Source organism: Stegostoma tigrinum, chromosome 13 (genome assembly GCF_030684315.1).
Source record: "Stegostoma tigrinum isolate sSteTig4 chromosome 13, sSteTig4.hap1, whole genome shotgun sequence".
NCBI classification, from domain to species: domain Eukaryota; kingdom Metazoa; phylum Chordata; class Chondrichthyes; order Orectolobiformes; family Stegostomatidae; genus Stegostoma; species Stegostoma tigrinum.
Genome location: NC_081366.1, coordinates 28,060,186 through 28,076,263, shown reverse-complemented (window position 1 = coordinate 28,076,263; position 16,078 = coordinate 28,060,186). Strand labels below are relative to the sequence as shown.

Below are 16,078 nucleotides of genomic sequence, written 5' to 3'. Positions count from 1 at the left end.
CACACCAATTATGTTAGGAAGGGAGTTTCAGGATTTTAATCAGCCAGCAGTGCAGGAATGACAATATGGTTTCAAGTTGCAGGTGGTAATATCCCTATGCATCGGACACCCTCGCCCTTCTGGATGGTAGATGCAGGTATGAAAGGAGCTGTTGAAACAGCCTTGGTTAGCTGACGCAGTACATCTTGTAGATAGTCAATACTGCTACCACTGCACGTTTAATGATCAAAGTTTCTCAAAGCAAGCACACTAAAAGAGCCTTTCTGTTACTAAACAGCAGACCAAAAATCAAAGTGAGCACAATCAACAAAGCAAGAAAAATGTTATTCCTACCTACAAAATGAATCATAGAACATAGAACGTAGAAAAATACAGCGCAGAACAGGCCCTTCAGCCCTTGACGTTGCACCGACCTGTGAACTAATCTAAGCCCCTCCCCCTACACTATCCCATGATTATCCATTTGCTTATCCAAGGACTGTTTAAATGCCCCTAATGTGGCTGAGTTAACTACATTGGCAGGCAGGGTGTTCCACGCCCTTACCATTCTCTGAGTAAAGAACCTGCCTCTGACATCTGTCTTAAATCTATCACCCCTCAATTTGAAGTTATGCCCCCTTGTACAAACTGAATCAAATCAATCATCTAATTTTATTAACATAAAACTAAACGCACCTAACAACAGCTCCAGCAGAGTGCTGCAGCATTGCATAAGCGTTCACCCAATATAACTTAACTCTGCCACTATTGAGATAGTGGAATGGCGGAGAACCTTCACAGATGCTGCCAAACCTGCTGAGCTTTTCCAGCAACTTTGTTTTTGTTCTACTATTGAGAAAGGTCAGTTCAATTTAAATACCTGTACTGCAGTTAACAGTGCACTTATTAAAAACTCCCTCCCTTTGGCTGTAATTTTTCCAGATTAAAGATAACCTATGAATCATGCAGGCAAGATATATGCAGCAATATTAGCAAAGATGGCGCATCCATTAGGAAATGGTTCAATTTTGACAATAAATATGGAGTAAAATATGGAGACCTTAGTAGACCTTAAGTATGTTTGAGTGCAATATCCCACTATCCGGTAATCTGTAGTGCACGTAGGTGTAAAATAAGCCCAACAATTTTTCAACCATGCACCTCTTTCCCAAGATTTCAAAAGGCCTTTCCGGCAGAGCCATTATTTTAATGATAGCCACTCTTGCACTGAACAAGTCCCATCTTGCCTCAACTGTTTTCTTCTTTTGTTCATCAAACAACTAAGATTTTCAGATGACAAATTTGAGATTTCAGACTCTGCTCTCAGTTGTAAGAGTCACATAGCATGGAAACAGGCCCTTTGGCCCAAACTAGTTCATGCTGGCCATGGTGTCCATTCAGCTAGTTCCAAGTGCCCGCATCTGGTCCATAACCCTCTCAACCCTTTCCATCTATGTTCCTATCCAAATGTTTTTTTTTTTAAAAAATGCCGCTATTGTACCTGCCTCAGCTACTTTCCCTGGCAGCCCATTCTCTGCACCACTCTGTGAGAAGTTGTCCCTCAGGTCCTTCTTCAATTTACGCCCCCTCATCTTAAACCTCTGCTCTATAGTTTCCAATTCCCTATCCCTGAGAATAAGACTACATGCATTCATCCTATTATGCACCTCACGATTTTGTGCACCTCAAAATGGTGACCTCTCAATCACCTACATTCCAAGGAACAGAGTCCTATCCCAGCCAACCTCTCCCTATACCTCAGGCCTACCAGTGCTGGCAACATCTTCATAAATCTTCTTTGCACACTATCCAGTTTAACTAGGTCTTTCCTATAACACGATGACCAAAACCATGCACAATATTCCAAGTGCAGTCTCACCAACAACTTTTACAGCTGTACCACAGCATCCCAACTCCAATACTCATTGCCTTGCCCAATGAAGGCCAGCAAGCTAAATGCCCTCTTCACCACCCTATCCACCTGTGACACCACTTTCAACAAACTATGTGTACTCTTAGATCCCTCTGCTCCATAACACTCCCCAGGACCATAGCATTTACAGTATAAGTTCTACCTTGGTTTGACATTCCAAAGTGCAACACCTCACAGGTACCTATTTTGAATTGCATTTGCCAATCCTCAGTCCACATCCCCATCTGATCAAGATCACTATTTTTTGATAGCCTTCCTCACTATCAATGATACCCCGTGATTTTGTATCATCCGCAAACTTATTAATCATGCCAGATCATTTATGTAAATAACAAATAACAAAGGTCCCAGCACCGACCCCTGTGGCACACCATTAGCCACAGGTCTCCAGTTTGAGGAACAACCTTCAACCATCACCCTCTGCTTTTTACCATCAAGGCAATTTTGAATCCAATTAGCTAGCTCTCCCTGGATCCCACGTGACCTAACCTTCATGACTAGCCTGCCGTGCGGGACCTTGTAAAAGGCCTTACTAAAGTCCATATAGACAACATCCATGGCCCTACCCTCAGCTATCCTCAGGGTTACCTCTTCAAAAAACTCAAAGACTTGTTAGATATTACTTCCTGGGCACAAATTTACCTTGACTATCTAAATATTGGTTGATCCTGTCCCTCAGTATCTTGTCCAATAATGTGCCTACCACTGATGTCAGACTCACTGGCCTTTAGTTCCCTGGCTTGTTTTTGCTACCTTTCTTAAACAAAACATTGGCTACCCTCAAGTCTCCTGGATCCTCACTAGTGGCTAAAGGTGAAGCCAAATTCTCTGCAAAGGCATCTGCAATTTCTTCCCCGGGGTCCCCACAAAATCCAAGGAGGATGATCAGGCCCGGGGGATTTATCCACCTTAATGAGCTTTAAAGCCGCAAACACTTCCTCTCTGATAATATGTATGCGGTTCAAAACATTCCCACTTGTTTTCCTTATTACTGTAGCATCCATGATTCTCTCCTCAGTAAACAATGAGGAGAAATGTTCATTAAAAATCTGCCCCATCTCCCATGGCTCCATGAACAGACAACCAGTGATCTTTAACGGGACCGATTCTCTCCCTAGCTACCCTTTTACTCTTAACATAGCTACAGAACCTCTTTGGGATTATCTTTAACTTTATCTGCCAGATCCATCTCATACCCTCTTTTCACCCTTCTGGTTTCCCTTTTAAGCGTGCTCGTACACTTTTTATAGCCATCTCCAAACTCACTTGAGCCAGACATCCTAAACCCAACGTATGCCGCCTTCTTCCTGACCAGAGCCAGAGATTCTTAAACCTGCCAGCTTCTCCCTTCACCCTAACAGGGACATACTGCGGCTGGACTCTTAATATCACACTTTTAAAAGCCTCCCATTTTTCAGTCATTCCTTTTCCTTCAAACAGACTCACCCAATGGACATCTGCTTGATCTTACCTAATCTCCCTAAATTTGGCCCTGCTCCAGTTTAGCATTTTAACTGTGGACCTGTCCCAACTTTTTCCTAAACTATGTTAAAACTAAGAGTTATGGTCACTGGACACAAAGTGGTCTCCAGGTCACACTTTGTCACATGCCCAACCTTGTTTGCTAAGAGGATGTCCAGTGTTGCACCCTCTCAAAGGCCCTCTGCATATTGATTTAGGAAACTTTCTTGGAAACAGTTAGTGTCTTTTTTTCGGTGTTGTGAATCTGGAACTAACCGCCTGAGTCAAAAGTTCTTGAAACACAATCTTGTGTTGCCATAGCCTCTGGACAAATGGGCCACAAGCTGGAAAATTGGATTAGTGCCGTCAGATCTTAGTTGACTGGCATAGACACAATGGGCCAAATGGTCTCTTTACGTGGAGTAACAACCTTTGAGCGAGAGAGTGGTCAACTTGGTGAAACTGCCATGAAACACTTAAAAGGGGCGTTTCACAAATTGTCTACAATTTATCATCTCAAAAGACAACACATTAAGTGTGACACAATGTGCAATATTTAAATCATAAATTGTGGAGCTCCCAAGATAAAATGTAGCTTCTTCATGCTACATTTAAACAAAAAAGTTAGTTAAACATGCACTATTGTGCACACATCTTTAGAGTGAGCACGCCACTCTAAAGATAGGTGTTCCACAGCTCCTCCACCAATATTACCATAGACATTATCCTTTTAGTTACCCTTTTCTGTACATATTTGGTAAAACATTTTCTCACTTCTGACTGAAATTTACCAGGAAGTTACCAAATTATTATATGTCAGGAAACCATCAGACTGGGACACTCTCCGAAATTCCCATTAATGATGAATACAATATTAAAATTAGGGAAACATAAAAATATACATTTTGGAAAACATGGGGGTTTGTTTTTATTATGGTGTGAGCAGGGTTTTTTTGGCAAAATGGTTCGTACTGCTCAATATGCATAGGCTAAGAACCATGATCTTTTTGAACATTGGTTATTTACATCATATAAATGGGCAGAAAGCAAAGTCAAAAATTTAATCACTGTGTCTTCTACAGCTGGTATGTTTTTACCAACCATTTTGTCCAAGGGGACCAGTTTTCCCGAAAACTAGTTCTACAACATCTACATTGTAATATAAAGGCTTCCATCAGTTCCCAAAGGGTTGCATCTCAAATTTGAGAACACCCATGTTTCTTTCTTAACTATCCAATATGTTTTCCTAATTTTTGGCCAATGGTATTATTTCAAGAACAATGCTGTAAATTTCATACAAATAAAAAGTAGCAGTTCTTGCCTAATGGTGATAACCTTTAACTTTCTTATTTATCAAGAATTTAACTAGATTAAAAATATTCAGTGACTCTGGTTCCACCACCTTTTCAGAAAACACGTTCCAAAATGCACGAACCTCAAAGAAAATTTTCTCCACACCTGTGTCTTAAAAAAGCAACTCCTTATTTTTGAAAAGTGATACCTGGTTCTACAATCTCTTACAAGAGATAACATCCTTTCCACAACTTCCCTGTCAAGACTATTTCATAGCGTTATATATTTCAAACAAGTTGTCTGTCATTGTCCTTAGCACAGGCCTACCCCATCCAAACTTTCTTCATTGGAAAACCTACTAATTTGAGACAACATGTGAGATAATCTGCTCTGAACTGCTTCCAATACACTTAATCCTTCAAGACGACCAACAATATACACAGTAACCTTGATGCCATTTTATCAATACCCTGTATAACTGAAGCTAACTGACACATTTTTCTAATCAATTCCCCTTGCAATAAATAAAAACATTCAATTAGCTTTTCTCATTACTGGCTGTATGCTGAATTTTTGCAGTTTACACATTAGAACACCCTTATCTCTCTGCTCATTGGAACTCAGTAATTTCTCACCAATTAAATATGACTTTTTTTATTCTTCCTGTGAAAAAGGACAATTTCATATCTGTCCATAGAAAACCCTACTTTCCAAATCTTTGCCCACTCCATTAACGCATTCTTTGTGGCCTCCTTATGTTCTCTTCAAAACTTATATTGTTACCTATTGCATTCTAGCAAAATTGCGTTCAGTACTTTTATTCAAGTTATGTACCTGAAAAGGGCAGGCCACAGCACAGATCCCTGTGGTACACCACTTGTTACATCTTGACAAACAGAAAAAGGTTCATTTTCGGCTACACACAGTTTCCTAGTAGCTAGCCAACCTTCTATCCGTAGCATTATGTTATCCCCTGCACAATGAGTTTTTATTTCCTGCAATAACCTTTTACATGGCACTTTAATCAAATGTTCCCTGAAAATCTAAGTACAGTATATCCATCAGTTCTCCTTTAAATGAACTGGTCAAATATAATTGCGCTTTCACAAATCCACATTGACTTTGCTTGATTATCTTGAACATCAACTGTCCTGTTTGAAAGTCATTCATAATATCTTTTTACATCTTTCTATGACATATAGTCAGCTAATTAGCCTGTAGTTTCCTGTTTTTTTGCATCTCTCTCTTTTTGAAGAATACAAGTACAATTGCTATTTTGCAGTCTAATGTAATGTTCCCTGAACCTAGGGAGTTTTGGAAAATTAAAACTAATGCATCAACTGTCTCACTAGCCATTTAAGACCCTAATATGAAGTCCATCAGGACTCAAGGACTTGCCAGTCTAAACCCAAAAATCTGTTCAGTATCTATTCCCCACTGATTTACTTAGTTAAAATAACTCATTCATAGAATGTAGATGTCAGTGGTTGGTCAGCATTTATTGTACATCCTTAGGTGCATTTCAGAAGGTGGTGGTGAGGTGACTTCTTGAACAGCTGCAGTCCATTTACTGTGGGTTGACCCACAATGCCATTTGGGCCGGCGTTCTAGGATTTTGACCCAGCAACACTGAAGAAAGCAATATATTTCGAAGTCAGCATGCTGAGTAGCTTAAAGCAGAACTTGCAGTTGGTGGTGTTCCCATGTAACTGCTGTCATTGTCATTCTAGAAAGAAGTGGTCATGAGTTTGCAAAGTACTTCCAAATTTCTGCAGCGTATCCTGTAGACGATACACATGACTGGGTGGCAGCGGTGGAGGGAGTGAATGTTTGTGAATAGAGTGCTAATAGGCAGAGGTCCATCACATCCCTGACTTGTGCCTTGTCAACAGTGGATAGGTTTTGGGGAAGCAGGTGATGCGTTACTCGCTACACCTAGCCTTTGGCCTGCCTTTGCAGCTGCGGTATTTATATGGCTAGTGCAGTTCAGTTTCTGGTCAATGATAAAATGAAACTTCTACATGTGAGCAGGCTGAAGTGAAAATAAAATACCTTTAGAACTTAATGTCTCAAGTAATAACATGCCCAAAAATCTCATGGAAGCAAGGTTTAAATTTAATAAAAATCAGAAATGGCTGCTATGGTAACGCTCGGGAACATTTGTTCACATTTGCATAATAAATGTTAATGTTAAATTGTTCCATGCAGCATCCTCATAGGTACTCCAAATATCAAACAATAAAAGGTTTCAGCTCCAAGTTATACCCTTCAATCACGTTCACTGGAATAACTCCTGGGGTTAAAAGGATGTATGTATGTGTTGTTGTTGAAGTGGATTGAGGAAACATGAAAGGAATAAAATAATGTTATTATATCTATATCAAGCCAGAAAATTTAGTACAAACCACTATTTATTCTAATGGGGCTTTGTTCATCATTCATGGCCTCGTTACATTATATGCCATATGTTGCCAAATGAATTGGGAAAACAACCTGAACCCACTGTATTTACACTATGAAGGTGGCACATGAGCAAGTATTATGATTCAGCTTCTTGACTTTTGACCTGTAGTGCCTCTTCCTCTTTGCAGGGATGTGCCTTGGCGTATACTTTGCATCTCCCCTTCAAATCTTTACTGGCGGCATCAGGAAAACAACGTAAAGATAATGCTTCTACATAAGAACAGCTAACATTCATTATATTCCTTCAACCAAATAGCCAACTTTGCAATTTATAGAAGACATCTGATGAAGTTCCACAAATAACGTTATTGTACAAAGTAGGAGTTCAGAGTGCAGAGTAACATAGTAACATGGATAGAAGGTTATTTTCTGCCAGCCAGCCAATGTATACCTAAATGGGTCTATTTTCCAGATTGGCAGGGTGTAAAGAGAAGTGTCCCATAAGGATCTGTGCCAGGCTCTCAATGTCTTAAACTTTTTGTCAAGGACTTAGGATCTAACACAGGGTAGCTAAATTTGGAGACAATAATAGGATTAATAGAAACGTATGTTATGAAGGAGACATGAGAAAGATAACAGATCAATATAGACACGTCAAATGAACAGGTAAACATCTGACAGATGGAGAATTATGCAGGGACACGTAAAGTTGTTACCTTGACAGGAAGAATGATTGAACACGAAGGTGCATAGGCAGCTAGGTGCTCTTGTGTAGTCAAAATTTAAAAAAAAATCAGCATGCAGATACTGCAAGTATTTAAGGCGGCTAATGAAACGCTGTCCAATATTTTGATGGAAATGGAAATGAAAAAATATGCTTAAGTTATACAGGGTCCTGGTGGGACTACGTCTTGAATACTGTGTGCAGCTTTGGTCTCCTTATTTAAATAATAATGTAAACACATCTGAGGCAGTTCAGAGATAATGGGAACTGCAGATGCTGGAGATCCAAGATAACAAAGTGTGGAGCTGGATGAACACAGCAGGCCAAGCAGCATCTCGGGAGCACAAAAGCTGATGTTTCAGGCCTAGACCCTTCATCAGAGAGCTCTCTGATGAAGGGTCTCGGCCCGAAATGTCAGCTTTTGTGCTCCCGAGATGCTGCTTGGCCTGCTGTGTTCATCCAGCTCCACACTTTGTTATCTTGGAGGCAGTTCAGTGATGGCTTTCTAGATTGGTACCTGGAAGGAGTGGATCAGCTAAGAAGAAAAGACTAGATAAGCTCGGCTTAATGTCACAGGAGTTTAAGAACAAGGGAGAATTTGACTCAAATGTACAGAATCCTGATTGACCATGACAAGGCAGATGTGAAAAAAAAAATCCTCTTGTGTTTCAGTCCTAAGCAGATGGCAATTGTTTTCTAAATTAAGAGCTGCCCTTTAGGAAGGGAATTCTTTTTTATATCTCGGGCATAGTATGACTTTCAAACTCCTGGTGTCAGAAGATGGCGCAGACATGGTCATTTTTGTTTTTAAGACCATAAGAAAATAGATTCATGTTAGACAAGGAAATCAAAGGCCACCTGGAAGTTAGGTAGGTTGGAATACAGAATGTGAAATATGAACAGATCAACCAGGATTTTATTGAACGTTGAAGCAGATTTGAAGAGCCGAACGGTTATTCCACTCCTAATTCAGATGGTCATATATTTGTATGTTTAGCATTCAATGTAGTTAAATTATCTACTAATCATCAAAAACTTGATTTTTTGGTTGGGTGGTGTCTTTCAGACCTGGGATTTAATTGGATAGCCTCTCAATTCCATAATTTGTCCTATATGTATTTCAAATTATGTAGGTTAGTAATAAGAACAGATTGTAGCTTGCTAGTTTCAGAAAAGATAGTTGGCCATTAATGAAAACTACATTACAAGTTCATCTGACTCAAATACTTGACCTACCTGAATGGCTTTGGTGGCAAGATGCTGAAACGTGTTTTGTCAAGTATTTTCCGGATTTTGTTGCGACCACCTGATACTGTGTTTGCTTTCATCTTCTTGTTACCCTTCTCGGAAGGAAACATTTGTTCCATATCTCTGTGCAAATCTGGATGCGAGTAACGATTCCCCTTTTTCTCTGCAATCTTAGGCATGTGAGGAGCCCCGTTTTTTTTCTCCTGAATTAACCTATTTAATAACTCCTTAAAAACTGGACAGAAGAGGAGAGTCAATAATTGGTAACAGCTCAGAGATAAATGTCCACAGTCAAATAATTCTACTTAAAATTGCCCAGTTCTGAGCCCTTCTCCCCAAAAATCTAGTACTGCAAAATTTGGCAACTCCTGCCTCCAATTACTAACTGTTGTTGCTCCTCACCCACTATTCACCCATTTTTCACACTATGCAATTCTAGTAGGCAAAGAGTAAATAAGCTACAATATTCACAGTTCCTGATCAAGTTACAATTTTCTTTAAACTTTGAATCTAAATGAAGTCACCCCTTTGTCAGGAATTCAATTGCCACTACTCAGATCAGAGATTAGTAAATTTTTCTATTTGGAGGTCAAAATAGGCAGCGTACCATTTAGCTGCAGAAGATTATGTTACTTTTAATGGAAATGGGTGGATACTTAAAGGAGATACAGCAGTACCAGAAGTCTTCGAGTTAAGTGAAAATTGCCTAATGGAGCCTGGAGGACTGGTTCAGCTTCAGTTTGTTACAGATCTGAGAGTACATGACACTCAAACATCTAGACACCTGCAAACAAAAGGCATCTCTCACCATCCATCTCAGTGGAAAAAAAAGATTAAAACTTGAAGACTCCGAAAAAGAAAGCATTCTAAGACTTTGGTCCACCTGATCAGTTACTGAATTGAAAACTGACCATCACTTTAGACACTGTGTTACCAATATTTTTAAAAAACCAAAAGAACTGTGAAAAACAACTCATCCATTCTTGTAGTCTGGATTTTGGTTCTCAGAATTTGTTTTTGTCTATATTTTTCCACCTAAAATACATGTCAAACAGTCTGCTAATCTACCTTATTCATGAACGAACGTATACGGTCATAGTCATACAGCATGGAAGCAGGCCCTTTGGTCCAACCGTCCATGCCGACCATAACCCCAAACAAAACACCAGCCTGTTCCTGATCCACATCTTCCAAACCTTTTCTATTCACTTACTTATTCAAACGTCTTTTAAACATTGTAATTATACCCACATCAGTCACTTCCCCAGGAGGTTTATTCCAGTCGTGAACCACCCTCTGCATAAAAACAATTGTATTTCCGGTTTTTAAAAAATTCTTTATCCTCTCACATTAAAAATGTGCCCCCTTGTTTTGAAAACACCACCTTTGGGAAAAGAAAATCATTCACTCCACCAATACCCCTTATTATTTTATAAAATTCTATAAGATCACTTCTAAACCTCCTACAGTCCAGTGGAAAATGTCCCAGCCTTTCTTTATAACTCAAACCTTCTACACCTGGCAACATCCTCAAGTTTCTAATGGACCCGCTCCAGCTTAATAATATCCTTCCTATAACTGAGCGACCAGAACTGGATACAGTATTCCAGAAGAGGACTCACCAATGTCCTGAACCTCAACATGACTTCCCAACTCCGACAATCAAAGTACTGAACAATGAAGGCAAGTGTGTTAAATGCCTTTGTGACCATGTGACATGAACTTTAAAGAATTATATACCTGAACCCCGTAGGTCCCTCTGTTCTACAACACTACAATTAAGGCCCTACCATTAACTGTATAAGCCCTAACCTGGTTTGTTGTATGAAAACGCAACATCTTGCATTTATCTAGATTGAATTCCATCTGCATTTTTCAGGCCATTGACCCATTTGATCAAGATTTCTTTGTAATCTTAGAAAATCTTCCTCTGTTGTGTTTCAGGGTTTTAAAGGCATTTAGTTTGTGACATAGTAGTAAACTAGTAATTATTTTGCCATTTGTGGAAGAATAGGTTTGTGTGCAAGAATGATAGAACTTGATGTGAATTATTTTTGTCTTAAACAGTACTCATCAGGCAAAATGATCGTTGGCTTGTGAAATAGTAGGGCTTGATTATCAACCCGTTCGACCTAATTGAATCTCGACATATTTCATTCCTCCATTTACTGATTTTCTTTCATGTACAGTACTATGCCCAGTATTATACAATGGTCCCACTGTACTGCATATATATAGGCTGCATGTCACCTGTGTCCACCTCTATGAAAGGAAACATAACAAATATAAAACACCATAGATTGCGTAACACAAATCACCAAACTTTGGTCCAAATTTAACTCACGACAGAAACTCTCTGTTGCAAAGCTACTTGTTGTGGGCCAAAATCATAGGTCTGCCCTAAACCATGGCACTTGCCATTTTTATGGGGATGGGAGTGAAGTCAGGCCAAGTTTTGCAAATCCACATTTTATAGAGTATCTGGCCATCATCAGCTGCTCCACTGGGATTTTGGCACCTTTGTACTATGGAACTGTCAGTTTTCACATCACTTTGCGGATTTCTTTGTCTAATTAGTATAAGCCCTTTGTTTCGGGAGGTGGTGTGATCTTCAGTGGTTGTTACCAGTACAGGGGAGTTTGCCTACAAGTTGTACATAAATGCAGTAGAAGACACTAATATCAAGAGAGAAAAGGAGTAGAAATAAATAGAATAACTCACTAGCGATAGAACAGTGAGGGAAACTAATGGAGATAAAGATTGTTAAGCCCCTTAGACCCATTAATAAAATATTATGAGTAGTAGTTACAGAAATAGTGGATGCACTGGGCAGTAAACCTTCAGCAAATCCCAGATAATGGAAATGTCCCAATAGAACACCTTTTTTTAAAAAAGGAAGAGAGACACAAACAGGCAGGTATAGACCAATTAGCTTAACCTCCGTTATTGGGAAAATGTTACAGTCTATTATAAATGATGTAACAGAAGAGCATTAAGGAATATAGCATGATCGTGCAGAGTCAGCTTGGCTTCATGAAGAGGAAATCATGCATGACAAATTAACTAGAATACTGTGAACAGGATAGACAAAGGTGAAGCAGTGTAAGGGGAAGGGGATGTAATATATTTGGATCTTCAGAAGGTGTTTGCTTACGTCTGTGCTCAGGCTACACAATAAGGTAAGAGCCGATAGCACTGGAGGTAATACATTATTACAGAGAATTGGATAACTAATAGAAGACAGATTTGGGATAAGGTCATCATTTTCAGGATGCCAACCTGTAGTGGTGTACCATAGTAATCAGTGCTGGGGCTACTATTATTTACAGTACATATTAATGACTTGGATAAGTAAGGTGAATATACTATTAAGTTTGCAGATGACACCCTTGTGGGAGAGTCTAGGACCAGTGGTCATAATCGCCAAATAAGGGGTTGCACTTTCAAAAGAAAGATGTGAAGTATTTTTCTTTCAGACTGCGGTCAATCTGCAGAATTCTTTACCACGGTGGGCTGTCAAGGCTGGGTCATTAAGCGCATTCAGAGCTGAGATGGACAAAATTTTAATTTTAAGGAAACCAAAAGTTATTGGTAAACAGCAAATATAGGAATTGATGATTATCAGATCTCACTGAATGGCAGAGCTGATTCAATCAGCTGAACAGCTTCTGCTCCTAAACTTTTATTCCTATTCATTTCATGGGATGTGGGTGGCGCTGGCTGGCCAGCATTTCCTGCCCATCCTCAGTTGCCCTGCTGAAGTGGTGGTGAGCTGCCTTCTTGAATCGCTGCATTCCTCCTGCTGTGGGTTGGCCCACAATGCTACTAGGGAGGGAATTCCAGGATCTGACCCAGTGACAGTGAAGGAACAGCGATATATTTCCAAGTCAGGATGATGAGCAACTTGAAAAGGAACTTGGAGTTCATGGTGTTCCCATATATCTGCTGTCCTCGTCCTTCCAGATGAAAGTGGTCGTGGGTGTGGTCTTATATGCTTCGTAGAACTGTTAAGTTGACAAAGAACTCCCAGCAAGTGTTGATCCTGTCAACACTCCAATGTAGATCTTCAAGTGCTAAAACTTGGTTTTCTCCTGTGTGTTTAGGCTCTAGTGAATATTATTTGGCATGAATTGGCAGGAAAGGGTGGGAGAAAGGGTGGAATTCTGGGTTGGCATGAATTGGCATGGAAGGACAGGGGTTGGACAGTGGATATTTGGTTGCCTGTATGGGGCATGGTGGGCGTATGGGGTTCAGGGCTGGAAGACTTTTTTTATTTTAATTGTTAAACACAGCGCTGGAGCTCAAATCAAGCTTTTCACCCAGCATGCCTCAGCTCTTGGGTCACCTAGTCCATCTTCCAATTCAGCTCTTCCCCACTAACTCTGAAAACAGTGGGTGTTAGAGGCCAGCTTTAAAATGAGGTTTGCAGAGCCATGGATAATGCCCACTTTGCGCATTTGACATGGGAACAAAAGATCAATCTTCTTATTTCAAAGTCTTCCTTTGTATCAAGGTCTTTGAAGTTACTGTCAGTAGAATGGCTTCTAAAAAAATTACATAGGCTTTAGATTCATTTTTAATGCTGTTCAGGAGTGCAACATGAGTCAGTGCACAACAGATTTTTTCTACAATAATTTAACTGTAATTTGTAAACAAAGAAAGGGACTAGTAGGAATTAATGAACTGGAAACAGAAAAGACAGAGATCATTGGTTTGGTAGTAGTTTGTGTAGGTTCTGGTCCTCAACTTCCCTTATCCTTACTGGGGTGACAGTGATGAAAATTTTCCTTAAACAGTCATATCGCCACTACAAAATCTCTGGAAGCAACATAATTTTCTAGAATAAACGAAGAAGAAACAACTTTGACTCATCTCATGTTGCAAATCCTTTGATCATTCCAACTCCCTCTACAGCAAAAAAATAAGTACGTCTGAAGTGTTTTTACAGTTGGGTCAGTAAATACAACGCCCCATTAGCACAATGTTCCGCAAACAGAAATGAACAAACACACTGCATCTTTGTTTGTGAAAAAAAATGTTGACCACAGCATCAAGGGAACTTGGAGTAGTACCTACCCATGTACTTTTTCTATTCACATTGATTGTACAGACAGGGTCTCAGTTTAACATTCAAAAGACACTACAACACTAATTACTAAACTCAAGTACCTTTTGAGATTTCACATTCAACACTTTGTCATGTGGCTTCAGCACACAACCTGACTCTGAACTGAAAGTGCTAACACTGTGCTAAGAATGCAATCTGGGAAATTGAACATACTGCCAAAATAGTACATTTGAAATGGGACATCCTGAGGACAAACGGTACAAAATTAAATATGATTTGTAACCATATGCATAAAGAAAGTATATAGTATTTTCACAAAGATACTAAATCAATAACTCAAGTCATGTGTCATATCACTAACAGCACTAATTAATTTGATTATATTGAAGTTTTTTGTTTAGAATCCCTACAGTGTGGGAGCAAGCTATTTGGCCCAACAAGTCCACATCAACTCTCCGACGATCATTCCACCCAGTCTTGCTCCCCGCACCAACACATCTCCTCCCGCCACCCCCCACCCCGCCCCCTGACCCTGTAGATCACATGCACTCACCAAAAATGTTGGTCTTCACAGTGATAGACAGATGTGTGTTAGTTCTCAGAATATCTTGCGCTTTTGTGAACTGTATATTCTCAAAGTTCTGCCCATTTACTTCCATAATCTGAAATAGTTTTGTCACTTGTTTAAAAAGTCTTATTGATATTAAGGTAGAATCAAAGCATACATTCCACTTTGCTTGTATTTTGGTAGCTGCATCATCACTGTGTCAAAAATGCCAATGATCAATCACCTGTCATCCAGTTATAGATTTCTTATTTTGTGTATTAAGCATGTGTCTGAATATTAAACATTGCCAGAAAGTAGTAGAACCTCAACTTCTCTCACCACAGGCTTCTCGTCATAACTCGATCTTCCAAACTGTATTTTCAACAGGGTTTTCCACATATAAACCTGAAGAATGCTGATTTTGTGTCTTCCTGGCCCTACATTGTTGGGGTTAATTATAGAATTAATACAACCTCATCCTGTCCAAGATCAGCTAGCTCTGCATGGGTGATTGATCTTTTGATCTTTGTGGCTTTCCACTTCATATGACTCAGTGGAAATCTAGATAGATTTGCTCCAAGTAGAGGTGAAGTATCTTATCTAAGATAGGACTGAGTACCGTCTTAGCAATGTATAGTAAGGTGCCATGTCTAAACTGACTATTCAAAACAGAATACAAAAGGTTTTTTTGAGGTGTAAGTTCGAGGTGACAGTTAAGTCTGCTATATTGTCTTCCCTGTTTCAGACTTATTGTCACATAGTTTAAAATTTACCTGTACATACTTCCATGGACTAACAGAATATGAAATAAACACAGATGCTAATGCTTGAAACTGAACAAAGGGAAGATTTAAACACAAGTTACCATGCCCTGTATATATCAGGTTACATATATACGGTTAGGTAGTCTAGTTAAAACAAAACTTGTATTTACATGGTGCTTTACTAGATGTCTCCAAGGGCTTTGCAACTAAAGAACTTTTTAAACACAGTCATTTTTAGAATCCAAAAAAAAAAATGCAGCACCTAAACTGCTCATAGAAAATTCCCACAACAGAAATGGAATAATGACCAGAAAACACGCTTTTGATGTGATGTTGACTGAAGGATCAATATTGGCTGGGACACCAGGGATAATCTCCTGGTTCTTCCTCCAAATAGTACCATGGGACCTTTTACATCCACCCGAGATGCCAGATGGGACTCTGCTTAATGTCTCACTCAAAAGACAACATCTCCTACAGATGTCACTGAATCTCGTATTAAAACTGGAAAAGGACTTGAACCCAGAACCTTGTAACTCAGGAGGTGAGCGCGATACTGGCTTAGTAATTGCATACACAGACACTATTTCATACACTATTTCAGACACTATTTCATGTGTAATATAATTAACAAAACTATACATTTAATATTAATACA

General features: G+C 39.4%; 1 protein-coding gene across 8 annotated transcripts in view; it reads right to left on the bottom strand.

Moving 5' to 3' along the window:
- LOC125458195 (rap guanine nucleotide exchange factor 6-like) overlaps nt 1-16,078 on the bottom strand; it is a 345,812-nt gene that overhangs the window by 79,276 nt on the left and 250,458 nt on the right. For all 8 annotated transcript variants that reach the window (XM_048543196.2, XM_048543198.2, XM_048543203.2 and 5 more), the window contains 2 exons: nt 14,663-14,771; nt 9,030-9,276 (listed from right to left, as the gene is read on the bottom strand). In XM_048543196.2, coding sequence (XP_048399153.2) covers nt 9,030-9,276; nt 14,663-14,771 — 356 coding nt within the window. The remainder of the gene's footprint in view (nt 1-9,029; nt 9,277-14,662; nt 14,772-16,078) is intronic.